At 44.0% G+C, this 12,797-nt stretch overlaps 1 protein-coding gene across 1 annotated transcript; it reads right to left on the reverse strand.

The window, feature by feature from the left end:
• Positions 1 to 297: 297 nt before the first annotated feature.
• Positions 298 to 2,943, reverse strand: cbln4 (cerebellin 4 precursor). Its single transcript, XM_056274739.1, has 3 exons — positions 2,647 to 2,943; positions 1,052 to 1,168; positions 298 to 495 (listed from the first exon to the last, which is right to left on the reverse strand). Exons 1-3 carry the CDS (start codon positions 2,941 to 2,943, stop codon positions 298 to 300), a joined length of 612 nt encoding a protein of 203 aa, XP_056130714.1.
• Between the last annotated feature and the right edge of the window lie 9,854 nt (positions 2,944 to 12,797).

A 12,797-nucleotide genomic window follows, 5' to 3' on the forward strand; every position in this document is an offset into this window, starting at 1 on the left:
CCTGATGTGAAAATTGATACTTGGGATGTTTTCGCCGTCCTCTTCAAGATTACTTGACATGGGGAACATTAAAAGTCACAAGTAGTTTTTCATCTGGAATGGACATTGGCATGATCGGTATGGAGAAAAGTAATTTTTCAATGTTTATTTTCCTCTTTCTGTTGTGATCCATCAGTATCTATACTTCCCCACTCATTTGGCACCAGCCGATACTGCTATGTTTTCAATATATGGTTATATGGTGACAAAACATTGTGAAAAAAAGGTCATTTCTCACATCTGTTGTTGCTGTTGTTGTTACAGAGGAAAAACAAGAAAACCAGAAAACGTTGAGTACTGCCATCCACCAACAAGGTTTCCCTTCTCCAGTTTTAGGTAGACTTTGTCCTCTTTCTCTAGATAAAGCAGAACTCCATTGGTGGCTGCCTCACGAGTTACGTCTTTGTCACCCGCGAAAGCAGAGATGACTGGTTTTCCATTCAACATCAAGTTCACCTAGACAGCCCAACAATGATAAGTGAAGGTTAGGGAATACTCTGGAAACCTTCGTTTTTTTTACTCTGATTCTCTGCTTTGGTAATATTTACTATAGCATAGAAACTTTTGAAATATTAACACATATGTTTTTTTTGTGAGTTTTAGGTCACCATAGGCTAAAATGGGTGGGGGAATGTATGGGGTAGGATGCCACTGACCACTTTGTTTTGCAACAAGTCAGTAAATTCATGAGACAATAAAAATTGAGATATTGAATGAGTTGTAAGGTTTGCAAATCACAGAATTATAGAATTGTATTTCTCATGTGAATTTGGAGGCTGTGTGTGTGTGTGTGTGTGTGTGTGTGTGTGTGTGTGTGTGTGTGTGTGTGTGAGAGAGAGAGAGAGAGAGAGAGAGAGAGAGAGAGAGAGAGAGAGAGAGAGAGAGAGAGAGAGAGAGAGAGAGAGAGAGAGAGAGAGAGAGAGAGAGAGAGAGAGAGAGAGAGAGAGAGAGAGAGAGAGAGAGAGAGAGAGAGAGAGAGAGAGAGAGAGAGAGAGAGAGATGAAATGCTTACCTGTATGGTTTGACTCTGGTAAACTTTAATAACATGAAAGTTAAAACTGTAGATTCCTTTTCTGGGTGACAGAAAGACTGATTCAAATGTGAAGTAGTTTCCTATATTCACCAGAATCTACAAGAGAGAAAGAAAAGGGGGGGGGGGCAAAAATTACAGTTGTACTCATGAAAGGTTGGCCGACATCTCAGCAAAGGATGTATCTTCTGTATCTTCTGCACATCGGTGGGTGAACTGAAGTATTTAGGTAACAATGCATAATGTCTTGTGCACTGTGTTGGATCCTCTGATAAAACAGACCGTGATGCATTTCAAACATTCACCCAAACCAGGATACAAATCAATTCAAGACACAATTCAAAAGCTTGAGCCATCACTTAATTCAGCCACAGTAATACAATATATTAATTGGATGTTTTTTCATTTAATGGATTATGAAAAGATGGCAAATCAAAGAGGAATATATTTGTTAGTACAGGTGTGTGTTACCAGTAAACACTCCTCTGATAGGAAAGGTGCCTCTAAAGTATACTCTGTCTCAGATCCTCCTCTTTAGTTGATGCAGCCCTTGATGATTTTAATGCGTTTGGTAAATAAATGAAATTAGCATTTGCTCTTTCGACTCGCACTAATCGTCACAAAACCCACCTTCTGCATCGTCATAGATCATTATTGTCGCCAAGATTAGTTTTGTTTCACATTACTCAAATATGAAACAAAATTTAACCTGAAGGGGTAGGTCAAAGTTTTTCATACGGCTCGCAAAAGCTCCTCGCTCATCCTAAAATATTTGATCATCTTGTATTCTATGAAAATGGAAAGATATGACGTGACATCAACTATATGGCTTTTCACAAGTGAGCGTTATTTGGTAGCAAAAGGGAGAAATGGTTAAAAACAAGATTCTCATTCTAATACAGCCTGATTGTCTACAATAAAAAAAAAGGAATCAACATGTCAGTAGTTAAGTATGGATTACACGTCAGCATGTAGGCTACTTAAAATGTGTTGGCGGGGAAGAGTTGTGTTTTTAGGGCGGGGCTACTGAAGTTTGATGATATTTCTTGACGTGCACTCGACACACCATCTTCGTGTGAATAATGTAAGCAGTCTGACATTTGAGCGCGTGCGTGCGTGCGTCTCCGGGAAGGGGGGGGGGGTAGCTTCAGAGAAATGGATGAGAAACGTTTGTGCTTGTGTAACGGGATGCCCGGCCCTGAAGAAAAATAGTCCGTTCAACCGTGAAATGTCAGCAGACATTGTCTATCTATACAGCATTTCCCACGCGAATCACGGCCTTCTTTACATTCAGTGTTAAGCTAAAGGATGACAAACATTCACAGGGACATTCCCAATTCCATGCATCAGAAGTGTGTGTGTGTGGGGGGGGGGGCAAGATGAGGCAGATATTCTCATATTAAGTGAACCTCTATGATATGGCGTGTAATTCTGGGGCACCGAGTGAGTTTGAAGGGCAACTTTAACTGCAAACTAGAATAGCGTTCAAAGCCATAAAAAATAAATAAAAAAATCAACTTTTGAACACTCGCATGCATCTATTCACATTTCATCAACGCCGTTTCCCGTTCGCTTACTTGGTCGAAGTAGATTATTCTGGTTTTATTGCTCATTTCCGACGGCTCGTGGTTGTTGCTTCGGACTGCGGAGAAAGCCACCTTGGAGTTGGCAGCGCGGACGGAGATGCCGAGCGGAGAGGACGAGCCCTTCCAGTCTGTGGTCGGGTTGGAGTCGCATACCACGAGACATTTGCCCTCCAGAACAATGGGTTCCGTGTCATTCTGGGCTGTCACAACCTCCGAAATGGCACTACAGCTGAGCATCAGTAGGAGGGAGTTCATCACAGCCTTCTCCATCAACTGGAGCAGCACCATTTTAAAAGACACAGCGACTCCGCACCAAGTTTCCGAATATCCCCCCACACACGTCTCCCACCGGTCTCCCCCCTATACGGATATCAGACGCTGGGCAAATTTACTTTATAGGATCCACCAGCGTGCCATGTTGACAGTGAGATGTGTAAAAGATCCTTAAAGTGTAAATCCTGGAAGATAAAGAATCCCTGGATTTTGTCCGAGTCTCATTTTCGTCGAGTTTTTCCTTAGATGTTTTTAAACGAGATTTTCAAAAAAACGGAAGAAGATAATTTTAAGGGGAAGAGTGTTTAGTCTAAGATGCTCGACAAATACTGAGTCCTCTTCTCAGTAAACGGTCCATAGTCCCCCCCCCCCCCCGACTCCAAACAGCGCGTCTGACAGACGGTCGTTCCCCGTGGTGAAGTGCTGCGTCGTGCGCACAGTTCAGCAGGCCACTTTACGCACGTAAGAGTGGTGTATCTAAAATTAACGGTTTTCTTGTGAATCTAAAAAAAAAAACGGAAAAAAGGTCTTTAATTTCCCCTTACCATAACCTGCACCTATTCCATAGCTTCTACATTATTGCGTTTGGTTCATGAAAGAGTAAACTTGGTCAGTGAGCGACTGGCAAAAGCATTCAATTCTTATTGACATGGTGGTTGTAGAAAAGTCAACTAATTAGAGACAAATTGGGGACAAAAGCCCATTTCTTTCAAAAAGCAATTCTCTAAAAGCAATTTTGTTATACTGTGACTGTTGCTACACAATTCTTAAATTTCTAAAAAAAAAATCCAATTTCTAAAGTTTGTTCATTTTTAGAAATTTGGAACGATACGAGACCCTGCAAGCTTTTTGCAGACCTAATATACGGTTGTTGTTGTTGTTGTTGTTGTTGGTTTGTTTTTTGACCCTCATAAGTTCATAAGTTGTTTATCAAAATTTCCTGTCTGCCATTATTTTATCTGACACACTTGGGCAAAATGTAAAATCTCACGTTTAACATTCAGTTGTGTCTCTAATGGCCATTGCTTGTGAAAATGGTGTTCCACAAAGGTCGAGTGGTCCTTTACCATTTTCTATGTGTTTCCACTGCATGACAATGTTTGTAAAGTCATCTGCAGATGTATATGAGGCTTTTTTCCTTTCTTTATCCAAGAGTGTGGTCTTTCAATTTTAGGGCATGACATTGATTTCGCATTCAGTTTTTGTAATGTTTTCCCTCAAAAATCTCTGCCCTCGCACTCAAATGGCCCCTGCTTGCACTTATATTATTGTATTATATTATATCTTACTATAGCAGATTGCTCTTATTATATTAGATTGCTGGGCTTCTGATCAAACTGTATTCTTGCACTCAGATGTATCGTTGCTTGCACAGATTTCCTGCAATCCAGTTTCAGCTCTTCTCAAACTGGCTGCTTCTGTGCGATCGGGAACCGGTTGCTGTCAGATTGCAGCTCTGCTCTCGGATGTTTTGTGCAATACCCCCTGTCAAAATCACCCAATCAATAGAATGCCAGGTGTAGTGTTGACCAATGAAATGATCCCTCCCTCGTTGCGGGTGCGTTCACTTTACTTCTTAGGATGTCTCTAACGGGCGATTGCTCTTTAACCGGGTTAATCCACTCCCGTCCTCTAAGGCTTTATTATATGTACTTCCTTTGCATAATGAGTCAGCGCCGGGCCCCAATGCAAGATGGTCAAAACGGGCCCCTCGGATCAAAGCCTGCCCATCACAATCAAATGTTACATAACATAATGTCAGCAGCGAATGAAAGAAGTGGAAGCGCACAACTTTTAAACGACCAGCAACAGTGAAATGCACTACACAGTTGGCGCCCAAATGAAATGATTACTAGGAAAACAGACTGCCGTGCTATAGAAGAGAAGTCATAATAGCAAAGCCAAGATAGTGGATAGACTAACCTAATTAACAAAATCTGGTGTCGGAGCACCATAACAGATGGAAACATAATGGGTGACGGTGCACCCACATAAACACCATTATTCATGTCTTCGCATAGGCCTTATTTACAAAATACATGTGTGTAGGTTGATTGTCAGTCAAATAAATATTAAATAAATTATACCTCCATCGTAGGCGCACTCCAGGCTTTTTACTGTGTGGAGTTATCTATTCTACTGCCTTGTATGCAGTAAGTAGTGCGGGCACACTTTGCCCATATCTGAACATACCGTAGATTCAGTGCTCGAGATCTTTGACAGGCTAGTGGCAAGATAAAGAGGGGTCCGTCCGTGCGAGCCCTTAACTGTTGCAGGCCCCAATGCAGCTGAAATACCTGCATATATGGTAGTTTCACCGCTATTCATTGCGAGTTTTGTAATGAAAGGACAGTTAATATTGTAGCGAATTCGAGGGGCAGTCCGGGAACCGCCACAGACGGGACGCGAACCCGAGTTTCCCACACCACAAGCGACAACGTTAACCAGTCGACTAAAGGCCAAGGGCTACCGAGCCTATCCATCCGTGATCGTTACAATATATACACCGGTGCCAGCGCCAGCGTCTTTTTTCAGTTCTTCCCAATGAGGAGAGAGCGTATGCGACCGCCTAGAGAAAAAGCGCCGCACCGTGACTTTTCAGAGCGCTCAGACTTTTTTTGTGTGGCAGCTCTGAGCACTTCTAATTGAGAAGCTCTAATCTCTAAACTTTTCAGAAACGACCTGGTGTCACTGTCACTCCTTTTCAGGCCACCAATCATATATTAGATGGGGCGGGACTCATCACCCTGGTAAACATGAAAATGGTGGCGATCCTATTCACCGCATTGTTGTCTCTGACGGATCGTGTCATGCACCCACATGTTCCTTGCTGTCAGATGGAGTGGTGACAACACGCAACACCAACAATAAAGTGAATATTTCACTCAGTATCGTGACCATTTTAGATGGAGGCTTAGGGTGTATCCTAACTGAATGCAACACGAGCGAGTGTCAGTGATACAATCAGCTTGATTGCTTTATTTTCTACTGGAATGTTGAGGCAGCGCGACGCACCGTTTTGAGCTGAACTTTGGTCGTGCGTCCTGTTTCTGGTTACTTCCTGCCACTGGCGTTGAAAAGCGCTGTGTCATGGACGAGGAACGTCTCCTGGCTGATCTCAAGCACACAACTGATCGGTACATAGTTTGCTTACATGACGGTTTCAGTGTGGACAGAGCGTCCAATGCGACGCCATAGTCAGACGCTTGCTTGATCTTACTAGCGCCTCCTCTGGTCGGTCGGGACGCTCCCCTGATCGGCAGAGAGAGGGTGGAGCAGCGACCGGGACGGCTCAAAAAGTTAATTGGCTAGATACAATTGGGAAGGAAAAGGGGGGAAATTGGGGAGGAGGGGGCAGAGGTGGTTACTTCCATTGTAAAGCTGAGAGGCTCACCTTGAGTGATCTGCCATTTGGGGACATAGTGGCACTAACTGATAGTGTACAAAGCTCATCCAGACAAAGTATGAGGGCAAGTATCCTCCGGTTGGTGCTCATGGTGAAAAAACTATGTCAAACAAATAGACAGTAAGAATAACACAAGCAAAGGGGTGATGCTAGGCTATCACTCAACCGCGTGGTTATATGTAGTCATAGAAACGAAACCCACCTATAGCGTTTTTTTCCCCTCTCACACCGCCGTGCTTGTCTTCTTCTTCTTTCGGCTTTTTCCTCTGTTTCTCAGGGGTCGCCACAGCGGATTTTATAGTTTCCATCGGTACCCTGTGAGGGCATAGCAACATCAATGGCAGCTGTTGTCAACCTGGGCCTCGACCGATCCAGTATGAAGCCTCGACCGATCCGGTATGGTCTTGTCAATCCGCATAATGATTTGGCAAAATTTTACGTCAGATGCCCTTCCAGACACAACCACTAACCCTATGGATGGGGGCACAGGTAAAGCGCTGGACGCCAACCCAGTATTCATGGACTTGTGCCCATGCCTGTCACCTGACACCACTGTGCATGTCTGCCAGAGAAAAACACTATATGAGTGGACACACGCCCCAAAATAGTAGCTGTATGGAGGGGAAAGCGACGTCATCTTAATGACTCAGGAGCAGCAGTCTAGCGGATCGCTGGCCAACATGGGTCGCCAATGAACCCAGTTAAAGAGTAACCGCCTGTAAGGGACACTCTAAGAAGTAAAGTGAACACACCCGCAATGAGGCAGGGATCATTTCATTGATCAACACTGCACCTGGCATTCTATTGGTTGAGGGATTTTGACAGGGTTATTGCTGAAATCATCCCGAGAGCAGAGCAGAAATCTGAGAAAAGATGTTTCACAAGCATCCCACAAGGATAAGTGGTTTGGATGATGGATGGATGTTTCGAAAGCACACAGAAGGAGCCTGAGTTTGAGGAGAAGGGCTGAAGCTGGATTGCAGGAAATCTGTGCAAGCAGCAATATATTTGAGTGCAAGAATACAGTTTGAGCAGAAGCAGAGCAAATCTGTAAGTGCAAGCATGGGCCATTTGAGTGTGAGGGCAGGATTTTGAGAGAAAGCGTTGCAAATTCTGAACGTGAATTCAATAAGTCATGCTTTCAAATTGAAAGACCATCCTCTTGGATAAAGATAGGAAAAAGGTCCCATACGGATGACTCAAACATAACATCCAACAAAAGCTGGTGAGACCACACTGATGAGTCTTTCATAGAGGTATCTCTCAGAAATAAGTAAAGACTAGATGACAAAATAAATTAAAAAAATATCTTTAGATAACTCAATAACAGATGCCCTTGGTTCTAAAGAAATTCAACCCAAATTCTCTAACCCTGAAAACAGATTATACAGTCACTTTACAGTCGCCTTTGAGTGAGCCAAAAAACCTCGACCTGAGCCTCACATGGGACTACTTCTCAGATTGCACACACAAAAATCCATATCCAAAATAAAAATATCCATTTGATACAGGTTTTTTAGTTCATGAATTTATCGTATCCAGAATAACATAACATAGCTGTGTATACTTGCTACATAAAATGTACATCTGAACAAGAACTCTACGGGCCAAATCTTAGCAAGAACTAATGAAAGGAATCTATCTTCTGGCTCATCAATAAAACAGTGGATAATGTATTTTGCCTCTAGGGCTAACCCTATATATTTCCAGGATATCTAATGCTCTAGCTGTGATTGGCATCTGACCACCACTTGATGTCTTTGGAACAATTTCTCAATCAACATCCAAGAATCAGAAATAGATTCAGTTGTCAAGTTCAAGCTCCAATTTCACTCCTATATCTAATTCTTTCCCACAACAATTTCTCTTTATTTGTGTAATTTTCTTTATAAATGCTGGTAATATTGCTGTTTTTTTAAACTTTTCCAGGCTTTTCCTTTATTAATTTGTACTAATTGTGCTATCCTTACTGAATCCACATTTCATAAACTTGAGTTGACTGTAAAAGCTCATGCACACCTTCAGTTTCTTGTAGACAGGAGGCTCATCCATTGAGGGAGAAAACTAAACTTCAAAGAGAAAAAAATACAAGTAAATTTAACGGACTAGAATACTGTTAATATTCCTATTTTAACACTTTCAAGTCACAAAAATCGTCTCCCTGTGACAAAATACCGACAGCACCCCCTACCGCAATTGAAAATTATTTTTGGGAGGTCCGACCTCCCCAAGCCTCCCATTGATGTCCATTATTAACGGTTGTTGCCCCAGCGGCTGGTGAGTCCTGCATTTTGAAGGAGGGGGTTATCAATGAAAAAATGCAAGAATCTTGTCTAGTGTTATTGGCCAAAATGATGGTAAATAGTAAATGATGTAGGACATCCTCCCTAACCAATCACCAATCAGAATACAGTACTGACATCGTGTTGGTCCACTGATAATTTCCAAATGTCATCTTCAGTTCTCTACCACTGTATTGCATGGGAGTGTGAAGAACAGGTGATAAAGCTATAGATTCATACTGTAGCATTTTAGAAAAGAAGTTCTAACATTCAAATTGTGAACTACTTGCGGCGAACATGGTGGCCAGGTGGTTAGCGCCGTTGCCTCACAGCAAGAAGGTCCTGGGTTCAAACCCTGAGGTTGTCCAACCTTGGGGGTCATCCCAGGTCGTCATCTGTGTGTAGAGTTTGCATGTGCTCCCCATGTCTGCGGTGAGTTTTCTCCGGGTGCTCCAGTTTCCCCCACCATCAAAAAAGAAACATGCATATTAGGGTTTATACTCCTGTCTGTGCCTCTGACCAAGGCAATGGGAAAAGAACAGGAGTTGGTCCCCAGGTGCAGCATGAAGACGGCAGCCCACTGCTCTGAACTACACAGATCACAGCTAGGATGGGTTTTTGTTTTATTTTCTTTGCAGTTAATGAATTTTTCCAAGGGGATTAATAAAGGAAACTTATTTTTTTAAACACATCACTATATATACACACACACACACACACATTAGCAGCTGATGAGTGCGTGACACACAAAACAGGCTTGTGCTGCTATGTATTAAAACTTTTTTCCTGCATCTGTATTGTTATAGTATATCTACTACTACTTTCGGCTGCTCCCGTTAGGGGTCGCCACAGCAGATCATCCGTTTCCATTTCTTCCTGTCTTCTGCGTCTTCCTATGTCACACCAGCCACCTGCATGTCTTCCCTCACCACATCCATAAACCTCCTCTTTGGCCTTCCTCTTCTCCTCTTCCCTGGCAGCTCCATATTCAGCATCCTTCTCCCAATATACTCAGCATCTCTCCTCCACACATGTCCAAGCCATCTCAAGCTTGCCTCTCTTGCTTTGTCTCCAAACTGTCCAACCTGAGCGGTCCCTCTAATATAATCCTTCCTAATCCTGTCCTTCTTCGTTACTCCCAGTGAAAACCTTAGCATCTTCAACTCTGCCACCTCCAGCTCCGCCTCCTGTCTTTTCGTCAGTGCCACTGTGTTATAGTATGTATATATATATATGTATATAACCCAGCCACTGAGGATGCACAAGCCAGTGCATCCTTAGTGCCGGTCCCAAGTCCGGACAAATGGGGAGGGTTGCGTCAGGAAGGGCATCCGGCGTAAAATCTTTGCCAAATCAAATATGCGGATCATAAATAAGACTTACACACCGGATCGGTCGAGGCCCGGGTTACCAACGACTGCCACCGGTACTGTTAACCAGCAGGGTGTCGGTGGAAACTATGCTACTGTTGGGCGAAGGAGAAGGAGAGGGGGAAAGCATGTCCAGAGGCAGCTAGAGAGGAGGAAGGGTAGGCATGTGGAGGTGAGAGTTGGAACTTTGAATGTTGGCACTATGACTGGTAAAGGGAGAGAGCTGGCTGACATGATGGAAAGAAGAAAGGTAAGCATACTGTGTGTGCAAGAGACCAGGTGGAAGGGGAGTAAGGCCGGGAGTATCGGAGGTGGGTTCAATCTCTTCTACCATGGTATGAATGGGAGGAGTAATGGGGTAGGGGTAATTCTGAAGGAAGAGTATGTCAAGAGCGTGCTGGAGGTGAAGAGAGTGTCAGACAGAGTGATGAGTATGAAGCTGGAAATTGAAGGTTTATTGCTGAATGTTATCAGCGCATATGCCCCGCAAGTTGGGTGTGAGATGGATGAAAAAGAAGAATTCTGGAGTGAGTTGGACGACAAGTTGGAGAGGGTACCCAAGGAGGAGAGAGTGGTGATTGGAGCGGACTTCAATGGACATGTTGGTGAAGGGAACAGAGGTGATGAGGAGGTGATGGGAAGGTATGGAGTCAAGGAGAGAAATGTGGAAGGACAGATGGTGGTCGATTTTGCGAAAAGGATGGAAATGGCTGTGGTGAATACATATTTCAAGAAGAGGGAGGAACACAGGGTGACATACAAGAGTGGAGGAAAGTGCACACAGGTGGACTATATCTTATGTAGAAGGCGCCATCTAAAAGGGATTGGAGACTGCAAGGTGGTGACAGGGGAGAACATAGCTAGGCAGCATCGGATGGTGGTCTGTAGGATGACTTTGAAGACCAAGAAGAGGAAGCGAGTGAAGACACAGCCAAAGATCAAATGGTGGAAGTTGAAGAAGGAAGACTGTTGTGTGGAGTTCAGGCAGGAGTTAAGACAGGCACTGGGTGGTAGTGAAGAGTTGCCAGATGGCTGGACAACCACTGCAGAAATAGTGAGGGAGACAGCTAGGAAGGTACTTGGTGTGTCATCAGGACAGAGGAAGGAAGACAAGGAGACTTGGTGGTGGAATGAGGAAGTACAGCAAATTATACAGAGGAAAAGGTTGGCAAAGAAGAAGTGGGATAGTAAGAGAGATGAAGAAAGTAGACAGGAGTACAAGGTGATGCAGTGTAAAGAAAAGAAAGAGGTGGCAAAGGCAAAGGAAAAGGCGTATGGTGAGTTGTATGACAGATTAGACACTAAGGAAGGAGAAAATGACTTGTACGATTGGCTAGACAGAGGGACCAAGCTGCAAAGGATGTGCAGCAAGTTAGGGCGATCAAGGATAGAGATGGAAATGTGCTGACAAGCGAGGAGAGTGTGCTAAGAAGGTGGAAGGAATACTTTGAGGGGCTGATGAATGAAGAAAATGAGAGAGAGAGAAGGTTGGATGATGTAAGGATAGTGAATCAGGAAGTTCAGCGGATTAGCAAGGAGGAAGTGAGGGCAGCTATGAAGAGGATGAAGAGTGGAAAGGCAGTTGGTCCTGATGACATACCTGTGGAGGCATGGAGATGTTTAGACGAGATGGCAGTGGAGTTTTTAACTAGATTGTTTAACACAATCCTGGAAAGTGAGAGGATGCCTGAGGAGTGGAGAAGAAGCATACTGGTACCGATTTTCAAGAACAAGGGCGATATGCAGAACTGTAACAACTACAGAGGTATAAAGTTGACCAGCCACAGCATGAAGATTTGGGAAAGAGTAATAGAAGCGAGGTTAAGAGGAGAGGTGATGATCAGCGAGCAGCAGTATGGGTTCATGCCACGAAAGAGCACCACAGATGCGATGTTTGCTTTGAGAGTGTTGATTGAGAAGTATAGAGAAGGCCATAAAGAGTTGCATTGTGTCTTTGTAGATTTAGAGAAAGCTTATGACAGAGTGCCGAGAGAGGAGGTGTGGTATTGTATGAGGAAGTCAGGAGTTGCAGAGAAGTATGTAAGAGTGGTGCAGGATACGTATGAGGGAAGTGTGACAATGGTGAGGTGTGTGGTTGGAATGACAGATGGGTTCAAGGTGGAGGTCGGATTACATCAAGGATCGGCTCTGAGCCCTTTCTTGTTTGCAATGGTGACGGACAGGTTGACGGACAAGATCAGGCAGGAGTCTCCATGGACGATGATGTTCGCGGATGACATTGTGATCTGTAGCAAGAGTAGGGTGCAGGTTGAGGAGAGCCTGGAGAGGTGGAGGTATGCACTGGAGAGAAGAGGAATGAAAGTCAGTAGGAGCAAGACAGAATACCTATGCGTGAATGAGAGAGAGGACAGTGGAATGGTCAGGATGCAAGGAGTGGAGGTGACAAAGGCATTGGAGTTTAAATACTTGGGGTCAACTGTCCAAAGTAACGGGGAGTGCAGTAGAGAGGTGAAAAAGAGAGTGCAGGCAGGTTGGAGTGGGTGGAGAAGTGTGTCAGGAGTGATTTGCGACAGAAGGGTACCAGCAAGAGTTAAAGGGAAAGTTTACAAGATGGTTGTGAGACCAGCTGTGTTATATGGTTTGGAGACAGCGGCACTGACGAAAAGACAGGAGGCGGAGCTGGAGGTGGCAGAGTTGAAGATGCTAAGATTTTCACTGGGAGTAACGAAGAAGGACAGGATTAGGAACGATTATATTAGAGGGACCGCTCAGGTTGGACGGTTTGGAGACAAAGCAAGAGAGGCAAGATTGAGATGGCTTGGACATGTGTGGAGGAGAGATGCTGAGTAT

The sequence above is a fragment of the Lampris incognitus genome, chromosome 2, assembly GCF_029633865.1.
Source record: "Lampris incognitus isolate fLamInc1 chromosome 2, fLamInc1.hap2, whole genome shotgun sequence".
Lineage (NCBI taxonomy): Eukaryota > Metazoa > Chordata > Actinopteri > Lampriformes > Lampridae > Lampris > Lampris incognitus.

What these genes read in the sequence shown, in the direction of transcription:
- cbln4 (XM_056274739.1), bottom strand. Translation starts at nt 2,943, where the DNA reads ATGGTGCTGCTCCAGTTGATGGAGAAGGCTGTGATGAACTCCCTCCTA. An exon ending in GAATAATCTACTTCGACCAA is followed by an intron (nt 1,169 to 2,646) that starts GTAAGCGAACGG and finishes TCTCTCTTGTAG; the next exon opens with ATTCTGGTGAATATAGGAAA. An exon ending in ACCAGAGTCAAACCATACAG is followed by an intron (nt 496 to 1,051) that starts GTAAGCATTTCA and finishes TGGGCTGTCTAG; the next exon opens with GTGAACTTGATGTTGAATGG.